This window comes from Carex rostrata, chromosome 25, assembly GCF_964058835.1.
Source record: "Carex rostrata chromosome 25, lpCarRost1.2, whole genome shotgun sequence".
Taxonomy (NCBI): domain Eukaryota; kingdom Viridiplantae; phylum Streptophyta; class Magnoliopsida; order Poales; family Cyperaceae; genus Carex; species Carex rostrata.
In genome coordinates this window covers 1,813,921-1,836,448 of record NC_135942.1, presented here as the reverse complement: position 1 = coordinate 1,836,448, position 22,528 = coordinate 1,813,921, and the positions used below count along the sequence as shown (strand labels likewise).

The window sequence follows — 22,528 nt, the reverse complement described above, 5'->3', positions numbered from 1 at the left end:
AACAATAAACATAATCATTTGAATCATGATATCTGCATCAATCGGCATCAAAGGTAATTTTACACTATTTTTATTTTCTGCATTTTATGAAGTTTGGTTCCTTTCTAAATGACAGTCCATGACATGTTTACCCCAATTGTTTTACAGAATGTATAGCAAACTAATAATTGTCGTGAAATAAGCTTCGTACGTATACATTGTGAATTGAAGTTTTAAGCACCTGATTTTTAGTTATATTTTAGTGCAAACTTTGCCATAGTTGGGGTAACAAGAACCTGAAGTTCATATTACATGAATATAATAATAAGAATAATAACCTGAAGTTATTGTCACAGCTAAAATTTTATCAAGAACCCGAAGTTCGTATTACCTGAATAAAATAATAACTTGAAGTTATTGTTATAAATGTTTTTCTGCGTTTTCTGTTTAGAACCTGAAGTTCTATTATAAATTTTAGTATAAAATTAATATAATAACCAGCAGTTATTATAGGTCACTGGATGAATAATAACCTGAAGTTATTCTCAATTAAAAACCTGAAGTTTTATTAGAAATTTTCATATAAAATCAATATAATAACCAGAAGTTATTATAGGTCATTGGATGAAAATATAACCCGAAGTTATTTCAAATTAAATTTTACAATTGCGCAGCCAAGCAATTTAATAACCTGAAGTTATATAATATTAACCTGAAGTTATTAATACATTTAAATTTATTTATTTATTTATTTATTCATGCAATTTACGTATTCTTTTATTTATATTTATTTATCTCTCTTTTCATAATCTGAAGTTATGATATTAATAACCTGAAGTTATGACATTGATGACATTGATAACCTGAAGTTATGACATTTATAATTCAAAATTATGACATTCATAACCCGAAGTTATGTCATTCATAACACAAAGTTATGACATTAATAACCTGAAGTTAATGCGTATCTATTTTGTAGTACATATGACAAATCTCACAAAGTTTGAATTTATCTCCTTTTTCATTTATCATAACTTGAAGTTATGGTAGTAATAACCTGATGTTGAAAATACATATTAATGAGAAAGAAAAACGCCCTGAAGATGTTTGTTTCAGATGTGGGATGATAAATCATTGGTCGCGTACCTATCGTACGCCAAAATATTTTGTAGAGCTATATCAAGCCACAATTAAGAAATAAGGGGAAAATGTGAAAAATAACTTTACTGAATATGATTCCAAAATGAATGCCATATGGATATACATCTTGATGTATCAGATTTCTTCCAGAATGTCAATGAAGAAATATATATTATTACTTAAGGAGAAAATATAGTATAAAAATTTATATTTATGTTTAATAAAAGTTTAGTTTACTTTTTAATTTTTTTTTTATGAAAATAAGTTTAATGAATAAAAGTAATTTATTTTTGCATTTTAAAGGAAAATGACTGACGTAATGATAAGTAATAAAGATCCATATCTGGTAGACAGTGGAACAACTAATACCATATTGAAAAGTAAGAAATACTTTTTACAATTGCATCTTGGTGAGAATACTATTCACATTATATCTGGCACAAGTAATTTAATAGAAGGCTCCGGAAGAGCTTGTATTTTGTTAGCTGAAGGAACAAAATTAATAATAGATGATGCATTATATTCAAGTAGATCCAGAAGAAATCTACTAAGCTTTAAAGATATTCGAAAGAATGGTTATCATATTGAAACTATGAATGAGAAAAATTGCGAGTATCTTCATATCACATCTATTAAGAATGGCCAGAAGATCATAATTGAAAAGATGCAAGCAATGTCATTTGGATTATATAGTACTTATATAAGTAAAATAGAATCAAATATGGTTGCTAACTCGAAGTTAACCGTTACTAACCAGAAGTTAGTTGTTACTAACCAGAAGTTAGTTGATCCAAAATTATTTACATTATGGCATGACAGATTGGGTCATCCAGGAAATATAATGATGAGGAGAATAATTGAAAGTGCAAATGGGCATCCCCTAAAGAACCTAAAGATCTTATTATCAAACGATATGACATGCGAAGCATGCTCTCTTGGAAAACTAATTATTAGGCCATCTCCAAATAAAGTTGGACCTGAAGCTCCTTCATTTTTAGAAAGAATTCAAGGAGATATATGTGGACCTATTACACCTCCATGTGGACCGTTTAGATATTTTATTGTGTTAACTGATGCATCAACACGCTGGTCACATGTGAATTTGTTAGCAACAAGAAATGTTGCATTTGCTAGACTATTAGCACAAATTATCCAATTGAGAGCTAATTTTCCGGATTATCAAATCAGAAGAATCCGACTTGATAATGCAGGTGAGTTTACTTCTCAAACTTTTAATGATTATTGCATGTCTATTGGAATTACGGTAGAACATCCAGTGGCTCATGTTCATACACAAAACGGTCTGGCAGAATCGTTGATTAAAAGATTACAATTAATTGCTAGACCATTACTCATGAGGTCTAGTTTACCATCTTCCGCATGGGGACATGCCATATTACATGCCGCTGCACTAATTAGATTAAGACCAACTGCTTATCATAAATATTCCCCATTACAATTGGTCTCCGGAAGAGAACCAAATTTGTCTCATCTAAAGGTATTTGGTTGTGCAGTATATGTTCCAATTTCTCCTCCACAACGCACAAAAATGGGACCTCAAAGAAGGTTGGGAATTTATATTGGTTTTAACTCTTCTTCTATTATTAGATATTTAGAACCATTAACATGAGATGTTTTTACAGTAAGATTTGCTGATTGTCATTTTAATGAATCAATATTCCCAAATTTAGGGGAAGAAAAACAAAAACTGGATAAACAAGTAACTTGAAATTCATCGTTATCTTATCTTGACCCCCGAAGTGGTCAATGTGAACTCGAAGTTCAAAAAATCATAAATATGCAAAGAATTGCAAATGAATTGCCTGATGCATTCACAGATACGAATAGAGTCACTAAATCACATATTCCAGCTATAAACGCACCTGCTCGAATTGACATTACAAAAATATCTAATGAATCTAATGTGCGTAGAAAACGTGGAAGACCACTTGGTTCTAAGGATGTAAATCCACGTAAAAGGAAAGAGCAGAATAAAGCAGTTGGTCCAACCCCAGAAGAGGTTAATGGTAAAACTCCTGCAGAAGTCAATAAAACCCCAGAAGAGGTTGATAGTAAAACTCCTGAAGAAGTATATAAAATCTCAGAAGAGATTAATGGTAGAAATTATGAAGAAGTTGATAAAAACCCAGAAGAGGTTGATGAAGTTCCAGAAGAAACTCAAGTACCAAATGATTATGAGATTTATATAAATTATGTAATAAATGGTACTATATTAAATAGAAATAAAACACATGTTGATGAAATCTTTGCATTCGCTATAGCAAGCGATGTTATAAACGAAGAAGATAATGTGCCAAAAACTCTAGAAGAGTGTAGACATAGAAATGATTGGCATAAATGGAAAGATGCCATACAAGCAGAATTAAGTTCATTAGACAAGCGGCAAGTATATGGACCTGTAGTCCAAACGCCCAAAGATGTTAACCCTGTAGGTTACAAATGGGTATTTGTCATAAAGAGAAATGAAAAAAATGAGATTGTGAGATATAAAGCAAGGCTAGTGGCACAAGGCTTTACACAAATACCTGGAGTTGATTATGAAGAAACGTATTCACCTGTAGTGGATGCGATAACTCTCAGATTTCTAATAAGTCTCACAGTTGCAGAAAATCTAAAAATGCGACTTATGGATGTCGTAACAGCATATTTATATGGTTCACTTGACAGTGACATATACATGAAAATCCCTGAAGGATTGAAAATGCCTGAAGCATATAAGTCAAAACCTAAAGAGATGTACTCTATAAAATTAAGAAGATCTTTATACGGACTAAAACAATCTGGTCGAATGTGGTATAATCGACTGAGTGAGTATCTTCTAAAAGAATGATATAAAAATAATATAATTAGTCCGTGTGTTTTTATTAAAAGATCAAATCTAGGTTTCACAATCATTGCAGTGTATGTTGATGATTTAAATATTATTGGATCTCCTGAAGAGATTGAGAATACTGCAAAATTAATGAAGAATGAATTTGAGATGAAAGACCCTGGTGTAACAAAATTTTGTCTCGGCCTGTAGATCGAACATCTAAAGAATGGAATATTTATCCATCAATTAAATTATGTTGAAAAATATTAAAGAGATTCAATATGGATAAAGCTCATCCTTTGAGCACACCAATGGTCGTACGATCGCTAAATGCAGAAAATGATTATTTTCGTCCACAAGAAAATAATGAAAAGGTGCTTGGTCCTGAAGTACCATACTTAAGTGCAATCGGGGCATTATTATATCTTGCAAATAATACGAGACCCGATATCTCATTTGCAGTAAATGTGTTAGCAAGATATAGTTCCAAACCAACCAGAAAACATTGGAATGGAATTAAACAAGTATTTCGGTATCTCTGCGGAACTAGAGATATGGGGTTATACTATCAAAAAGATACAAAATCCAATTTAGTTGGATATGCAGATGCGGGATATTTATCGGATCCACATAAAGCACGATCTCAATCGGGATATGTATTCACCTATTGTGGAGCTGCAATTTCATGGCGATCGACAAAACAAACTCTTACAGCTACATCTTCAAATCACGCCGAACTGATCGCCTTATACGAGGCGGGTCGAGAATGTGTTTGGTTACGGTCAATGATTCAAAATATTCAAGAAGAATGCGGACTTGAAAACATCAAGGTAAATCCTACTCCGCTATATGAAGATAATGCAGCATGCATTGCACAAATCAAAGAATGATATATCAAAGGAGACCGAACTAAACATATTGCACCAAAGTTCTTTTCGACACATGACCTACAAAAGGAAGGCGTAATAGATGTTTGTCAAGTCCGATCAATCGACAATCTGGCAAACCTATTCACAAAATATTTACCGACAAAAGTTTTTGTACAACTCACAAAGAAGATAGGTCTACATCGATTGAAGAATATTAAATGATATCAAAATGAGGGGAAGCATTATACGCACTGTACTCTTTTTCCCTTAACCGAGTTTTTATCCCAATGGGTTTTTCTTGGTAAGGTTTTTAATGAGACAGTACATGATCTTGAAGCATCGTGTTGATCCTGAAGTATCATGTTAATATCGATCCTGAAGTATCATATTAACAGCGTATAATGAACATCCAAGGGGAAGTGTTGTAAATCAAATTAATTATGATTTATGTGGATGTTCATAAGATTGTTTTCTGATTCTCTCATAAGATTGTTTCCTGGTTTTCTTGAAAGATTGTTTCTAAGATTGTTATTCTCTTTCTCTATATATTCTTCTCTCCCTCTAATGTAAATTATACAGACAAGAAAAGCATATGAATGAAAGATAGCCATTGTTATACATTCTCAATATCTTATTTACTTTCTTTATCTTTAATTTTACAACATAAAAAAGAAAGTAATATTTTTCTTATAAAAAAAAACAAGATTACATGGTTTTCATGCAGAATCAGATTTGCAGATCTCGCATTTTATATGAACAATTAAGAAAGTGTAAAAATAAATTAAAGAAATAGATATACCACTCAAAGAGTGAGTATTCCTGCGGTACCTCAGGACTATTCACTTTGGACACTATTTGAAAATTTTAGGGGAACAGTTCGAGATTCGTGACAGATTAAAACAGACGAATCAGATCTCACTTTAGACGGTCAGGTATTGCATGGATCTGAATTGTCGAATGCGTATGCGACACGCTTTTCTTCTCAATCTTGTTCACAGCAAACAAAACCATAAGGCGTCTTCGAGACTTCGAGTAATCAGAAAAGAGAGAATGGCTGAACCAACCACCAACAGCGCCACATCCACCGACGCCGGTGAACTAGGACCGGTGGAAAAGGAGAAGCTGTGCCGTCGGTGCAAACAGAGCTATGATCCGGCGAAGAACAGCACTTCGTCGTGTAGGTTTCACCCTTCCTTCTTCGTCTGTCGCCGCCATGACGACCAGAAGAGGTTCTCTCTCTCTCTCTCGAGATCAATCAAGTAATCAATCGAATTTGCTATGATTAGGTAGAAAAACATAAATACAAAGTTAATTCTTCAGTTAATAGTTTAATATGTGTTGTTTGGTTAATTCACTAGCTAACCGATTACTTCACAGTTCACATGTCATTTGATACACAGAACTCTAATTTTGCCGCAATTATTCTAATTTCTTTATTCTTTCAAGAACTCAATTATCATTATGTACCAGAAATTAAGATTATCTTTGTATCCATAAAGGTTCTATGCATCCCTAAATTGGCTATAGGTCCAACTAGTCTCTAATGAATTGCATGTCTTGTATTTTTCCTTGAAAATTCCAGCATATTCCAAACAAGATCTTTACACGCAGGGTGGAGTTTGGGACATGCTGTCATCCATGCAGCATTAATGCAATTTACTCATTACAGTATTCTTATTTAGTTGAGTGCATATCGAAGGTCTTTCTATCGAAATACTTAGCCCCCCTAATTTGTTAATAGGAAGATATATTATTCGTTATTACAACATATATACTATGTACAACAACATAAAACCACAACTGTTATTTAAATTTTACAGATAATACATATTTAGTGGAGCCCTTCTTCTTCTCTTTTGATCCTTTTTTCCTCTGTATCTATGGCCTGAGCACCTTTGTTCGTGTTGAGTTCAACTCCTTGGTAACATCTTTGATAGAAATGCCCTCTTTTGGCCACTCTTTGGAGCACAGAAGCCCGCATTGAATCACTGAAACCAAACTATTATAGACATTTTCAGGTGCATACAAATTGTGTTCTCCATCAGTTTCAGAGAATAATTTGGCGTCGACTATGTCCATGACTTGGTCAGGGAAAAAAATTATTCATATCGGTCTATTCCATTTGATACAAGTCTGATAGTCACATGAACGGATTTTATTGACACTCCTGACTAATTTAAAAGTAAGAATGACTACAGGCCTGTATTTGGTGTTGACCCGCAAATGACTTACAAATTTCCAGGTTAGCAGGGTCCAAAATAATAATTGCAGTCTAGAAGGATAAGATCACAATGCTCTGAGAGTACTGGTGTGTGGCAGTATCAAAGTTAGTCAATTAAATGAGCAAATTAAAAGGTTGACCAGTTACTGGTACAAGGCATGCTCTGTACCAGATTTGAATCCTTTTGATCCATTACTGCAGTCTGATCTCCATCCTACTAATTTTATTCTTTTATTTTTTATTAATTTTGCATATTTTTGGATTGAAGATACTATGAGCTAGGTCCAGATGACCCACCATATGCTGCAAAATTCTATGATTGCTGTGGAGCAGAAGATCCCGATGCCGTGGGTTGCACAACAGACTTCCATGTCTCTTATGATGATCATTGATCACTGAGCTATCATGTAACCTATGTACAAATGAAAATGACTGTTTCTTTCTTTTCTCTCTTTTTTCTTTTTCTCTTGGAGCTTGATTATCTACTAGAGTAGTATGGGCGACTCGATCTTGTATTTGTCTATGAGCCAGTGAAAGTTTTGTGTTGAATTTACTGTTGTTCCGACTCGATCTTGTACAAATGAAAGTTTTGTCTATGGGAGACTCGATCTTGTATTTGTCTATGAGCCAGTGAAAGTTTTGTGTTGAATTTACTCTCTTAATTGTATCAGTCAGAACCAGAAAGCTAAGAAATATGGAAATAAATCTGCTGTTGTTCCGATCCCAACCGTTGATCTTCGTTGAGATTCACGCATGGAAAAGTTTCTTCATAGAGATTCACATATTGAAAATTTTGAACGGTTGGAATCGAAATAACAGCTGATTTATTTCCAAGAAATATGGTGCATGTAGATAAAGGGAAAAATACAGAAATCATCATGACTCCATTCGATAACACCTCCTTCAGTCTTCTGTAGTATCATTCTTAGTCAATTTTTCCAAATACCGGTTCCTTAATGAGAATTAAGATCACCTTCTATCAGAAATCTTAATCCATATTTGAGTCTTAAGACGCCTCTATTCTTGAAGTAAAAGTCTTTTTAGCCTCTACCTCTTTTTTAAGCCTATTTAAGACAACGGATTAGCGTGGATTGAAGTTTAATTTTATTCTTGTTGCCGAACATCCCAGCATCTCATTGATCCAGTAATGATTATTAGAAAATTCAATTGTGTCAAGGCTCAGCATCTCATTGATCAAGTAGTCAACTACTGTGATTTAAAAGTCCTTTCAATTTCAGATTGGACTCCTTGCGATACTGGTAATTGGTACTCAACCAGAGTTGACGAATATTAATTGGCAACAAAAAGAAAGTATGAACTCCAGTTGTACTCAATATCAACTTAATCAAATATCCTCTTGGGCAAGTTTTTCTTATTTTTATAACATTGCTCCTCACCATGTCATTTTTTTTTTTTTGGTATTCAACTCTTGACCATGTGGGTCCTTTAAAAGTATATGAAGTGATGTCATGGAAAACCCAAAAATATATATTGCGGATCCTATGAAGTATTGAAGTAACTCAAATTTTGAGTTAACATCCGAACCGTTTGATCAGAATCTAGATCAATCTGATCAGATGAAAATGCATAGTGCTTCTTTTATATTTGTGCCAGAACAAATCCGATGGTCCGGATCCAAACTCAAAATTCGAGTATAGGTGATGTGTATACACTAGGGCTAGCAAAAAAGTTCGTAGTTCGTGATTCGAGTTAATTCGATTCGAAATTAGTTCGAATTGAAACAAACCAAACCAAGTTCGGTTTGAAATTAATTCAAACCAAATTCAAACTAGGTCTGATTCAATCGAAATGGGTTCGCGAATTTTTATGGTTCGAATCTCATAATAACATCGGCCGTTCATTTACCTGATAAAATTAGAACCCAAGATAGAGAGTCATAAATTTAACCTAGCCGACGCTCCTTGGCTCTCAAAACACTCAGTTCTTGTACGGTTACTTGTTTTACTGCATATTTCAGTTCTTGTACTTAATCCTCTTTTTACGATTATTTGTTGTGATATATTTTTTCATGAACAATTTTTCAACTTAAAAACACTCATTTCATACTTTGATGTCACACTGAAGCTCTTTTTTTAGTACCGTAGTGGCAATTGTGAGAGTTAATGTAGCAGCTATCAATCTTGCACTTGTATATGCTCAGTTGGCAGGATTATAGCAGCTAACAGCTAATAAACAAGCCCATAATCCATTAGTGTGAATTCGTGAAAGGTAAAAGAAAACTATGTGAATTGTCCCGCGAGAAGAAAATTAATGTATAAATTACCGGTATAAATGGAGCTACTAAAAAAAAATTTAGTTTGTAATTCGATTCAATTTCGATTCGAAAAATATGTAGTTTGCAATTAATTTGATTCGAAACAAATCAAACCCAGTTCAGTTCTAATCTTATTCAAATCAAACTCAAAAAACTAGGGTAGATTCGATTCGTTGCCACCCCTAGTATATACACTATACAGAACTATGGAACCGGGAAGGTGGTAAAAACAAAAAAGATGGGGTGAGAGAGGCTCGAACTCTCGACCTCAGGATCACTCACTTTAGCTATGAGACCTACGCGCTAGCCAACTGCGCCACCACCCCTTGTTGTTTCATCTTTAAATAAATGCTTTTAATAGTATATGTTTTGGGTCGAACACCAACATGTCACGCAACTCACTCGCACACAACAACAAACAACAGAGAGAAAGAGTGATACGGTGTGAAAATGTCGAGATGGACGGAGGAGGACTGGAAGAGGTGCTGCGCAAGTACGAAATTTGCCAAGGAGATGGCGGTGGCTGGACCCTTCGTCGATCTTCACCATGCCGTTCGTACTGCTCGCCACATCTGGCTCAACCTGGTATTTCAACCTCGATCTCTCTCCAATTTGTTTGCTCCTTTTTCTCTCTTTTTTTGTTTTATTCGATGATACTTAGACAAGGATTCAATCTGTTATTGTTTTCATGTTCGTAATACTAGTATTTTTTTTTTCTCTTCAATAAAAAGGTGGATGTGAATGGATGGCTTGAGGCTTTTGCAAACCACCCAGCCATTGGTTCTACCTCCCCATCTGTTTCCCAGTTAAGTTCTTTTATTCTAAGTTGTTGTAAATATTGTTTCTTCTTATTTTTCCAAGTTTATAATTTTGGTGAAATTTTGTTTAGATGGTGCAAGGAGGAGCAATCTAAGGCTATGTCTACTGCGACTGATTCAACCATGGAGGTGCTCGTAGTTCTTATTATTTGGCAATTTTTTTTTTTATCTGTAAAAGAGATTGATCTATTTCTCTGATTTGCTAAAATTTTGTTGCTGTAATTACTAGGAACTGAAAGAGTGGAATCAAAAGTACCAGGATAAATTTGGATTTGTTTTTCTTATATGTGCATCAGGAAGAAGCACTGCTGAGATTCTCTCAGAACTAAAGGTAATGATTTTCTTCTTTTAGCTTTGCCAAAAAACATATAGAATTATGATAATTGCTCCTAGTGATGTTCAAAATGTGTTATGCTTTAATCAGAAACGATACCCCAATAGGCCAATAGTTGAACTAGAGACAGCTGCACATGAGGAGATGAAGATTACTGAATTGCGAATTCAGAGACTTTTTGCAACCACAGAAGTGGCTGCACCTTCAGTTGCTTCAGTAGATCCTGTTACAAAAGCCGGTGGTATGTGATGCTCTATCAAATTAGCAATTTTATTATCATAACAATGTATGTAAGGTTGTATACTTCTTAGCATTTACTGTTTGAGGTCTTTTTTGTGTTGTCTGATACAAGTATAGGTAAGCAAGGGTTTATATTTGGTTAAATTTAGCTGCAAAATCCCATTAATCCAAGCACACACACTATACACAATAAATAATGATTTGCTTAGCAACCCAAAATTAACTGTCGATTACAAAAGGTCTTGGTGGCTGTCCAGCATTTGCAGAGATGCTGCTACTTTACTGATATTCAAGTAAGTCCCACACTTGGGTAATAAGATCCAATATATACTGGTATTGGAATTTGGTAATACAAAATTCAAAATCCTTGCTAGTGAATAGGGAATTCTATTTATACTTTTCCCTTTAGTGTGTCATCAAACTCACTTAGCTTCTTAAAATTTGAAAAGACCGTCTAGGAGTAATGGGAGCACATCTGACAGCCGTCCCCAAACCATCCCCTGAAAAAATTACAGGTACACCATTGCGCTCGCGACCTCCAATCACAACGCATGTGCTGGATGTGTCACGTGGGGCACCTGCATCAGGCATGGAAGTAGTCCTGGAGAAATGGATGTATGACACAAACCAACCTCATTCCTTTGCTGAACGGGACCATCCAGGATGGACAACTCTAGGGTTTTCAGAAACCAACAATGACGGTCGAAGCGGTCAATTGATGGACATATTGGATTATATAGAGCCGGGATTTTACCGCATAACCTTTAACACGGGTAAGTATGCACCAACTGGCTTCTACCCGTATGTGACCTTAGTATTTCAGGTGAGAGAGAATCAAAAGATGGAGCATTTTCACGTGCCCTTGCTGCATTCTCCTTTTTCTTTCACTACATATCGTGGGAGTTAGATAGCAACCAAATTGTATATGTAATTGTACAAGAGTTGGTTTTTGTTGTTCTGTGGTTGGGACTGTTGATTGTCTTTCTCAAAGTAATAATAATTAATAAAAACAAAAACCAGTTCAAGTGGCTATCTGATTAGTGAGTGGATAGTTATCGATTTGGGTTGGGTGTCATCCATAGCATTGCTGGCGTGGTGGACCCGCCACTTATGTATTGTTTTCCAGTCCTAACACTATTTAGCATGTATCGTCATTTCTGATTTGGCTGCTTTTTCGATTTGTACTTTTCGATCTAAGACGTAGTCATAATAATTTCTTTTATACATATCAAATTTGATGATGTTTTGAAGCTGAAAATGGCATAAATAGATTAAAAGAGCCTTATTCTCTACTTCCTAGACTCCTGCTTACACACTGCAGACGCATATTTATTTCAATTTTTTATCCATTTGCGTCAAACAATTGTGTTCGAGTCAAATTATCTTCTTCTTTTTTATTTGTTTGATGTTTGGTTTATTTTGAATTTGTTTTATATCATTAATTGATTATAATTGCACAATTTCACTAGTAATAGGAATACAGCTCATAGATATCTTCTCCCCTATTTTATTTATTCTGTGAGAGGGGTAACAATCAACTAATCAAGTGATTTGCACAGTAAATTATATTGGATATGGTTTTGTGGGACACTGCCACTAATTGATTAAAAAGGTATATTATTACAATAATTTTGATCATATCTGCATCAATCGGCATTTTATGTAGTTTGGTTATCTTTTATATGATTTATTCCGTGGATTAATAGTCACTGCACTCATTAACAGTCCATAACATATTTATCCTAATTGTTTTACAGAATGTATAAAAAAAAATTGTCGTGAAATAAGTTTCGTATACACACTGAATTGAAGTTTTAAGCACTTCATGGTATTTTAATGCAAATTTTGCCACAAATTGATTAAAATTGTAATTTTGCCTCAATATTTAATCTCATTTGTATTACTCAAAAGAACCATACAAGTACTTTTCATTTTCTCTATGTTAATTGATATTTTTCAGCACTTATGCGAAGTTATATTATTTCTTAACTTGAAATTATCTCTGCTTTGCTGTATCGTGTTTATCTCAATATTGACAAAATTTATAATAATTTTGCACCGAGGTGTTTATAGCAGTAAGCTAAATTTGATTATTTCTTCATTTCTTAAAGCCAATAATTTGTACTAACATGAATGTAGAATATTTCCAAGTTTTGTTTCAAATTTTTAATCGGAAACGCATTTCGTAATTAATCACATTTTATGTTCCGATTCTTTGTATAACATGTAATAAGTGGCGCCTAGAAAATTAAAATTGGTTAATTAACTTGGTGGAAAACAAAAAGAAAATGTCCTCAATGTCTCATTATAGCTCACAAATTACATTGTTCAAAGTCACTTGATTTGTATCGGACTCTGATATAGGCCTAGATAAATACCATTCCATTTCCTTTGCAGGATAGGACCAACTGTATTAATATTACAATAAATATGACCTGCCAACCTTTACCATATTTTGATTCATCTGCATTTGCTATAGGACGTGGCATCTGACACAGTATAGAGACCTACTAATGGAATTACTGAAACTTATAAATGAAGATAAAACAAAACAAAAAAAACAAACAAAATTGAAGATACATTCTCTGCATCAAATCATCAATTAATCTTCGTCAGAATCAGCAAATGTGATCTTGGTTGATTTCGGGGCATCTGCTGTAATTTCCTTGAAATGTGCCCCATATAGCTTTGATTCCTGCAGATGAAAAGTTATATTCAGATAAAACCCAAACAAGAAGAAAAATAAAAGGTAAATCAGCCAAACAATGGTAGAAGAATAAATCATGACACTAGCAATGATATACAAGAATAAACAGACAAAAAAGAAAAGGAAACCTTCTTCTTGACATGAGTGCCAAATTTTGTGAGCGAAGCAGGAACAACTTGGCCAGCTTCTCTCAATACATTCACGAGCTCTCCAGAAAGTCCCTACCACAAGAGAACGACAATGAAAAATTAATACAAGTGCCAATTATATGGCACAGTAAACCTCACAACTTAACCCAACCTAGTCCAATATAAAGTCAAAGAGGTCTTACCTTGTTAGCTTGGGTAAAGAAGGTATGAGCAACCCCTTTTTTACCGGCACGACCTGTTCTTCCTATTCTATGCACGTAGTCTTCTGTTGTCAGAGGAAAGCTGTAGTTAATTACTACCTCCACATCTGGTATATCCAACCCTCTTGCGGCCACATCTGTTGCTATCTGTTACATAATTCACCATTTAACTGTTATCTTGCTTTTTCTTAGGGAATCAGAGAATGGACGAAACAAAATATGATACCCTGTAATAAAGACATTTTCTTACTTTCCCTATGTTTTATTTATAAGAATGAATTACAAGCAAGAAGCGTAGAGATACCAATAAAGGAGATGTTCCCTCCTTGAAAAGAGATAAAGCCTCAGTCCGGGCATGCTGGGCTTTATCTCCATGTATCGACACTGCTTTCCATCCCCTACCAACCCGAAAAAAACATCATCATTTGTTTTTGTTTTTTTGGCAAACAAAAAAAAGAAAAGAACAAATTAATAGAGATTACAAACTTTCTCTGTAGCATCAACTCTACGCGTGAAGCTTCTTTTTTGTAAAGTACAAACACCAATACCCTATTTCTGTTCATTTAAATTTAAAAAATCAGTCATTACGCTAACTTGCTAAGCTACATTATGCCAAGTAAACATATATATGAAATATTCACCCAACCAACCTTCTGGATTGGTGGTACTTTTCGAGCAAGGCAAATAAACGCTCGTCTCGGGATCTCTCATCCAATACCTCCACTATTTGCATCACATCATGGTTTGCAGATAAATCTTCAGAACCGACAGCCACCTTCAAAATGTAAAAAATAAAACAAAAGATAATCATACTTGTTGACAACAACAACATAAAACTATGTACACTCTTCGGAAATAATTTAACCAACTTTATATTTAATATGTTCCCATAGTTAACAGGATTTGTGCAATTGAACATTCTTCGGGCATACCTTGACAGGGTTAGGATCCATAAATTCTTGTGCCAGCTGATGAACAGCAAGAGGCCATGTTGCACTAAACATTACCATCTGTCTCACTGCATCATAGTACAGGGAACATCTTAGTTATAACTATTTAGTTGCAAATATGACTCATGAACATAGAGCAAGGATTATGAAAAGCAGTACAGGACTCCTGTATTCTAAAAAATTCACAAACCAGAGCAAGTTTGGCTTAAAATGGCACGCACTTCAGGTTCAAAACCCAAATCAAGCATTCGATCAGCTTCATCAAGCACCTACAGAAAAGAATAAGATGAAAGAAACTGAGGAGAAAGACAAAGTAAGTGTGACACATGTTACATGTCAAGAACTTGAAAATAAAAATACAAAAATTAATACGGTACAAGATATGAGTAATTATACATGAATGACAAAAATATATATAAATCCCATACAAGCAAAGCCTCAAAATCCATAAACATTCAGATTGCTAGAGAACGACAGGACCAAAATTGTAAAAGTTGAAAATGAAATGTTAGGTACAGAAGAACATCTGAACTTCAAGGACAAAGCAGGAACTAAGGACATCACAAACATTCATTAATATAAAAAGATATCACAATATGCTCATAATATGTTGATTATCATAGCATACCACAAATGAAACATCCTTTAGAATGCACTCTCCCATTTCAATCATATCTTTCATTCTACCAGGTGTCCCTATTACAATATCCTACAGACATGACATTAAAAAATATTAGTAACTAAATAATAAAAATGACATAATCATCCCAAAGAAAAACTAATATTTGAAAAAGGACACCAATACTCTAGTAAAAGTGAGACAACAAAACAGAGAAGGATTAAAGAAAACTTACTACTCCAGACCTGAGAGCAGAGATCTGAGGTCCTTTAGAGGTACCACCATACAAGCAAACCGACTTTACACCACATGCTGACCCTGCTTCGCTCAATACATCTGATATCTGTCATTATTGGTTAATTTATAATCAAAATTTCAGGCAAAAGTATAGAAGGGTAATTTGTAAATGTTAGATTACCTGTTGAGCCAGCTCTCTTGTTGGAGAAAGAACAAGGCATCTAGGAACTGCTTTCTTGGACTCCTTCTTATTCAATATATGCATCAGCGCAGGTACGCCAAATGCAATTGTTTTCCCTAGAATGAAATTTTAGCTAAGCCATCGTTCTTTCTTAATAAGAAAATTACCAAGAAAAAAAATTCCTTACCAGATCCAGTGGCAGCAATTCCGATGAAATCTCGGCCGTTCAACAAAAACGGCCATGCATGAGATTGAATTGGTGATGGTTTTGTGAAATTCTGACAGCACTGGAGCACCTTTTCTGGAAGGTTTGCTTGAGAAAATGAAGTCAAAGGGGCATATTTACTGTCACTTGTGTTATTTCCTGACACTGTAACAGTCTTGGTTTCATCTAGCACTTCTTCATCTTTTTCTTTATGTTCTTCTGTCTTTCTTTTTTTCTTCTCTTCACTTCCTACTCAATATTAGATTTTGCTTTCTCAGAACAAAATAATGAATGCCTAATGACCAACAACCAATTCAAAGTTTCCAGCAAAAAAATTTAGCCAATATTCTTTTGTATTCACAGTTTCACACATTAAAACAAGTATTTTAAAAAATTTATCAAAGGTCTGCTCTTCTCTTTTTTGTACATCATTCAAGCAATTAAAGCACATTGCCCTTAAAATATTGATCCTAAACATGTATATAATACAGTTTGTTAATGAAATTTGATTATTTTTTTTTTCCAAAACTAAAGAAATGTGCGATAAGAATAATTAGTAAAACTTCCTTTCTGAAAGAAGTAAATGAAATTACCACTAGCGGTCGATGGGCTGAGTTCTGACTCCTCAATACTTCTTTTCTTCTCCTTCTTCTTTTTTTCCTTCTTCTCCATTTTGCTCACCTTTTCCACTTCTCCAATCGGAGTCTCTTCCAAGCGACTCTTCTTCTTGTGCTTCTTCTCTCTCTTCTCCATTTTTTCGTCGTGCGGGATTTCCAATTCAAACTTGCGGCCACCCATAATAGCGATCTTCGAGCGGTGACGAGGACTGGCGGCAAGAGAAGAGGGAAGGTTCAACTGGGTTTTCTAGGGTTTTTGTTTGTTAAGATCTACTACAGTTAAAGCTCTACGATCATATGTGGATTGATTTGCCTGTCAGATCCAAAGGCTACCATGGCCCACTATACAGACTACCCCCTTGATATTCGAGGTACCTTAGGTGAATTCAATTCAAACCTGCAGTATCTGGAGTGCGTATCCTCTGAGATATCTCAACTTTTGCGTGACCGACGTGTCCGGTACCTATTCGGAGGTGATGTGGGGTCTGTATTATGTGTGCTTCGAGATTCGCGCAGAACGTATTTAAACGGTTGGGATTTTCCATAAAGTCACGTAAAGTTTGAGATATCTCAGAGGATACGAATTCCAGTACAGGGGACTCTGGGGAATTCGTATCCTCTGAGATATCTCAAACTTTGAGTGACTTTATGGAAAATATCAACCGTTTAAATACGTTCTGCACGAATCTCAAAGCACCCACAATACTACCCCTACAGCACCCCCGAATAGGCACCGGACACGTCGGTCACGCAAAAGTTGAGATATCTCAGAGGATACGCACTCGACTCTGGGAGGATATTGATCCGGATTCCGGAGAGACCAGTCTGCGTTAAACTTGTATCGGGCCTCTTGGGTGGGACCCACAAGTTGTAATAGGCTTGCTTCAAAATTAGAAACCGAGTTGTAATAGGCTTTTCGGTCCATTAACGGCCCAAATTTAAATAGACAAATCTCGCGTTTTCCAATAACTTTATCAATGGTCAACAAATTTTGTCTCAAGGCAATTATATATGAATTTTAATATTTTTTATCTCTAACCACTGAATTTTTAATTTGTCAATTAAATCCAAAAAAGAAATACGATGACCAACATTTTACTTCCAGTGACGTATCTGCAGACATGAATTTTAAGAAAGAGAAGGTTCTTATTGGCGATTTTAGATAGTCAATTAGCATCTCATTAGTATTTCAATTAGAAAATATAAAGGAGACATTTTATTTGAATAAGTCGGGGATTATTGACTTGAGAAAAACAAATCAAATTAGTATGTTAGATCTTAAAGAAAATTGTTATGCATTTTTATTTTTTACTTTTTGACTGAAAACTTGAAGGAGTGAACTAACTTACCAAGATAGTTAGGACTTGTTCGGCAGTCCAATAGAGAATAGGAATGAGTATAGGAATAAAAAAATTTGAACTAGATTTTACTGTTTATGTAGGGAAAAAAAATTCAGTCTGAATGATTTTTTTTTCCCACATGAACAATAACTTTCGGGGTTACTGTCGAACAGAGCCTTACTAATTTGTGGTGTATTTAATGAACAAATTTATTGAAGTAATTGAACCAAATTATAGTAGGCTGGTGGGGTGTTGGCGAGACTTACAAAATATAAATTAGCTGCCTGATTTGCGGGAAACATAGTATCTGTATTTTTTTTCCGATACAGATATATATTGGATATTAGACACATGCATATAGATATGAATTGAATGTTGGATATCAGTAGATATATATATAAATATTTTTATAATATATATTTACTATTTGGATATGAATAATTAAAATTTAAAATCATGTCCATACCAATAATCGCAGGGATATTCGGATGTCGGATATTTGTATCTAATTTTTGAATACGGATCTGAGTTTGGTCCAATGATATCCGACCCGTTTTCACCTCTAGTTGCAGCCGAATTTTTAATTTGTAACATTTTGAAAAATAAAAATATAACGAGTAGCCCACATATTATTATGTATATAAACAATGTCCAATTACCATAGTTAGTCGAGTTGGACTGATGGATGTAACTATAAGATTATTATAACATAAGATAATGACAAAAAGATCAGCATAATTATACTATAAAATCGTAAGTATTTTAATTGTAAATATTTGATGAAGAAATAAGGGATCTAAACTGAATCTAAAGAACAATAGTAAATTAAAACAATGATATGGAATCATAATTAGAATGTTTTAGGCACTATTTTTTGCTGATTTTTTTTTTTGTATGGCTTATCTTATTTTTTTAATACTTTCTTATTTTTCATCCTTGTCAAAATTTTTTTAAATTAACTCAGCAGACATTTAATAACTAGTGAACACAACATTCAAATAAAGAAGTCACAAATTACGACGGAGACAAGAATTAATGAAATGTCAACAAACACAACAAATTATCTCTTCAAATTTAAAAATACCATATAATCCCGATTAATATTTGACAAACTTATTTGTTCACAATTTTATAATTCATTTCTTTTGATCAAATTACAATTTCTCATAATCATTATACAATAAAAAAATATTATTTTCTTTCTTAATTAGAAGAAACAAATTCATCCAGTTATTCTTTAAATTATCAATTTTATTATTATGGGGGCTTTAGAAGTAATCGAGACCCGGCGATGATGATGGCACCATACCAAACTTGCATGGGTAAACCTAAAATATTTTTTCAATGACTATGATTGTTGTCATTCACAAAAATTGTACTTGGCGATGACCTTGGAGGTAGAGGCGCTAGACCTGGCAGTGATGGTGGCACCGTACCCTTCGATAGCATAGGTAGCCTAAACTCTTTCTTCTTGTGACTATGACTGTTGGCATTGACTGAAGTTGTACTTAGTGGTGATCTTGGAGGTAGAGGAGCGAGACCTGGCAGTGATGGTGGCACCATACCCTTTGGTAGCATGGGTAACCTAAAATCTTTCTTCCCGTGACTATGATTGTTGCCATTGACTGAAGTTATACTTGGTGGAGATCTTGGAGGTAGAGGAGCAAGACCGGGCAATGATGGTGGCACCATACCCTTTGGTAACACGGGTAACCTAAACTCTTTTTTTCCATCACTATGATTGTGGTCATTGACTAAGGTTGTACTTGGTGGCGATCTTGGAGGTAGAGGAGCGAGACCCGGCAGTGATGGTGGCACCATACCCTTTGGTAGCATGGGTAACCTAAAATGTTTCTTCCCGTGACTATGACTGTTGGCATTGACTGAAGTTGTACTTGGTGGGGATCTTGGAGGTAGAGGAGCAAGACCGGGCAGTGATGGTGACACCTTACCCTTTGGTAGCATGGGTAACCTAAATTCTTTTTTTACGTGACTATGACTACGGTCATTGATTAGGGTTATACTTGGTGGTGATCTCGGAGGCAGGGGAGCAAGACCTGGTAGTGATGGTGGCACCATACCCTTTGGGAGCATGGGTAATTTAAACTCTCTCTTTTCGTGATTATAACTGTTGTCTTTGAGTAAGGTTGTACCTGGTGGTGATCTTGGATGTAGAGAAGCGAGACCCGATTGTGACAGTGGGACGAGACCCTTCGGCAACATAGGGAATGATGCAAACTTTACTGTGATTGTACCTAGAGGTCGTGTAGAGGTACAAAAGGAACACAACATTAATAACAGTGTAATAACCAACAAGTATTCGTGGTTTTTGAGGAAAACTAGTGATGCCATTTTTATTTTTTGAACTTGTGTACAAGAAATTTCATATACTTTCATAGAAGGGGATGAGAATATTTCTGTATGTTGGCTTGTTTATAAAGAGGTGACGCGAAAATGGGATAAGAATGGAATAAAAAACAGAATGTGACAAAAATAGTGTTTTCTGTTTTTTATGATGTTGGGTTGTTATTTGCAGATAATTTATTTCTATTTTTATTTGTTAAAATTGTGAGTAACAAACTATGAGCTGTCAAAAAAAATTCAGTTTCATCCTTGAGAGATTAAAAAAATGAAAGTTAGAAATAAGAGATAACAACAATAAATTTAAATGCTCGTTTATCTAAATCTAATAATCAGTTTCATCCTTAAGAGATTAAAAAAATGAAAGTTAGAAATAAGAGATAACAACAATAAATTTAAATGCTCGTTTATCTAAATCTTGAAACTTAGCCGACTAAGGTCTGCCAATCAGTTTGATTTTTTTTTTAATTATTTATGTATTATTTGCGTTATAATTGAACAAATCATCTACTAATATTTGTCATTGTTAGTAGATATGAAGTAATATGATCCAAAGAAAATTCTTTCAAAAAATAGAAAGAAAAATAAATTATCTTTTTAGATTGCATATTAATTTATTGATAACTAATTTATTTTGATAAAAAAATTTGCTGGCTGAAAAAATTAAACAAAATATATAAATGAAAATTTTAAATTTCAAATATGTACAATTTTGAATAAGAAACTCTGATTTTTTTATTATGACCACAATTTAAAAAGCTCATGAAGAGATCTACAATATTTCCTAGTATAACTCTGAAAACTCCCAATCCTGAAGCAAAAAAAAAGATCATCTTAATCCTCAAATACTCAGTTAAAGTTTTTGATTCTTGGTATATTGTTTTTATTGCATAATACATATCATTGTGAACTATTAACAATGATAAAAAATATTAGTACATAAATTTTTCAATTACAACTACAGAAAAATATTTTAAATTAAAAAAAAATATGTGAAAAAAATATCTGAGGGACACGCAGACCTAGACGCGTATGCTAAGTTTCAAAATTTTGAGAAATTTGTTCTACTTTTTTATTTTTCATTTTTCAAAATGTTACAAATAAAAAATTCCTGTGCAACTTCCAGTCCATAGTTTTGCCCCAATTCCCTGTTTTAGGCACCTAGAAATAAAATTTGTAAAAGGGGGTCATGAACAGAATGATATGAACTGTCATATATATATATAATCTCGTCACCATCCATGTGAAAAAAAAAAGTTCCCTTAGGAATTCAATTCGACCTGGCTAAATTATCAATTTAATTTGAAGTTGCCTATCATGGACAAATGATTTGAAATGTCACATTCTAGCTTCCCTATTAATCCATACAAGTGTCAACTTAGTCAATATATAATTGTATTATTTCTTCTACCATGATAATCTCGTCACCATCAATGTGGAAAACAAAATTACGTGTATAGAAAATTAATTTTACCTGTTTAACATTCAACAAATAATTTTGATGTTGCCCTTCACCAGATGTGAGATTCCAAGACAAGATAGAAAGTGTGGACCTAACAAAATATGAGGTTGCAAATTAACCAATGCACAAAGTCAAGATGATATATTACCGTTTTATGAATTAATAAAAAAGTTACAACAGGACATTCCAGAAGATAAAGAAACAATTATATACGGTTGTGGTTAACTTAGCTCCAACAATTATACATTGTATCTTTATACTAATTGTGTATATATAAATGTTTTGCAGGATTTTTTTGGAAAAAAATCATTTTTGTAATCACACACAGTCTTTTTTCTACTAACCAAAGGTTTAAATAGCGTTTATCGCGTCATAGCGGACTGATTAAAAAAACAGCGCTATTCTCAAATAGCGCCGCTATTCCGCGCTATAGCTCTGATAGCGCCATAGCTTTTATGGTCTGAAAACGCTATAGCGCGCTATTTAGAACCTTGCTACTAACCATGGATGAATGTTCAACATGATTTTTCAAAAAAAAAAAAATTCATGTTCGAAATCATACACTGTTTTATTGTATGATCCGTGTGTGATTAAATAAATACAAAAAATGTCACGTCATCGACCTATGCTTTCCTGTTATGATACAATATCTCTATCATTTCTAAAACACATTTTCCATATACATGCATTTCTTTAAGGCCCTGCTCGGCAACATGGAAATTTTGTTAGAAAGTTAATGAATATCAACTTTGTGCAATATATAACTATATGACCATTGCAATTACTAAACA

The 22,528-nt window shown here is 34.0% G+C and overlaps 3 protein-coding genes and 1 non-coding gene across 5 annotated transcripts; 2 read left to right on the top strand and 2 right to left on the bottom strand.

Annotated features, from left to right (window-relative positions):
• Nucleotides 1-5,746: 5,746 nt before the first annotated feature.
• On the top strand, nt 5,747-7,668 carry LOC144543577 (F-box only protein). Its single transcript, XM_078291880.1, has 2 exons — nt 5,747-6,050; nt 7,311-7,668. Exons 1-2 carry the CDS (start codon nt 5,761-5,763, stop codon nt 7,432-7,434), a joined length of 414 nt encoding a protein of 137 aa, XP_078148006.1. The 5' UTR covers nt 5,747-5,760; the 3' UTR covers nt 7,435-7,668.
• Nucleotides 7,669-9,556: 1,888 nt separating this feature from the next.
• Nucleotides 9,557-9,643, bottom strand: TRNAM-CAU (transfer RNA methionine (anticodon CAU)). Its single transcript is given in 2 exon segments — nt 9,557-9,592; nt 9,606-9,643. It is a non-coding gene; the product is annotated as a tRNA-Met (tRNA).
• Nucleotides 9,644-9,712: 69 nt separating this feature from the next.
• On the top strand, nt 9,713-11,734 carry LOC144543656 (transthyretin-like protein). Of its 2 annotated transcripts, none has more exons than XM_078291993.1 (6): nt 9,713-9,902; nt 10,049-10,122; nt 10,207-10,264; nt 10,365-10,466; nt 10,560-10,710; nt 11,225-11,734. In XM_078291993.1, exons 1-6 carry the CDS (start codon nt 9,768-9,770, stop codon nt 11,614-11,616), a joined length of 912 nt encoding a protein of 303 aa, XP_078148119.1. In that variant the 5' UTR covers nt 9,713-9,767; the 3' UTR covers nt 11,617-11,734. The 2 variants fall into 2 exon arrangements, with proteins under 2 accessions (XP_078148119.1, XP_078148118.1); XM_078291992.1 differs by having other exon boundaries at nt 9,719-9,902; nt 11,159-11,734.
• A 1,377-nt stretch (nt 11,735-13,111) lies between these two features.
• On the bottom strand, nt 13,112-16,869 carry STRS1 (DEA(D/H)-box RNA helicase family protein). Its single transcript, XM_078326362.1, has 13 exons — nt 16,551-16,869; nt 15,940-16,206; nt 15,753-15,868; nt 15,570-15,677; nt 15,344-15,424; nt 14,906-14,984; nt 14,698-14,783; nt 14,416-14,540; nt 14,252-14,320; nt 14,070-14,163; nt 13,748-13,912; nt 13,545-13,637; nt 13,112-13,404 (listed from the first exon to the last, which is right to left on the bottom strand). The coding sequence occupies exons 1-13, from the start codon at nt 16,753-16,755 to the stop codon at nt 13,312-13,314; spliced, it is 1,581 nt and encodes a 526-aa protein (XP_078182488.1). The 5' UTR covers nt 16,756-16,869; the 3' UTR covers nt 13,112-13,311.
• Nucleotides 16,870-22,528: the final 5,659 nt, after the last annotated feature.

What these genes read in the sequence shown, in the direction of transcription:
- LOC144543577 (XM_078291880.1), top strand. Translation starts at nt 5,761, where the DNA reads ATGGATCTGAATTGTCGAATGCGTATGCGACACGCTTTTCTTCTCAAT. An exon ending in CGCCATGACGACCAGAAGAG is followed by an intron (nt 6,051 to 7,310) that starts GTTCTCTCTCTC and finishes TTTGGATTGAAG; the next exon opens with ATACTATGAGCTAGGTCCAG.
- LOC144543656 (XM_078291992.1), top strand. Translation starts at nt 9,768, where the DNA reads ATGTCGAGATGGACGGAGGAGGACTGGAAGAGGTGCTGCGCAAGTACG. An exon ending in CGACTGATTCAACCATGGAG is followed by an intron (nt 10,265 to 10,364) that starts GTGCTCGTAGTT and finishes TGTAATTACTAG; the next exon opens with GAACTGAAAGAGTGGAATCA. An exon ending in TCCTGTTACAAAAGCCGGTG is followed by an intron (nt 10,711 to 11,158) that starts GTATGTGATGCT and finishes AAATTTGAAAAG; the next exon opens with ACCGTCTAGGAGTAATGGGA.
- STRS1 (XM_078326362.1), bottom strand. Translation starts at nt 16,755, where the DNA reads ATGGGTGGCCGCAAGTTTGAATTGGAAATCCCGCACGACGAAAAAATG. An exon ending in GAGTTGATGCTACAGAGAAA is followed by an intron (nt 14,164 to 14,251) that starts GTTTGTAATCTC and finishes TCGGGTTGGTAG; the next exon opens with GGGATGGAAAGCAGTGTCGA. An exon ending in GCACTCATGTCAAGAAGAAG is followed by an intron (nt 13,405 to 13,544) that starts GTTTCCTTTTCT and finishes TTTCATCTGCAG; the next exon opens with GAATCAAAGCTATATGGGGC.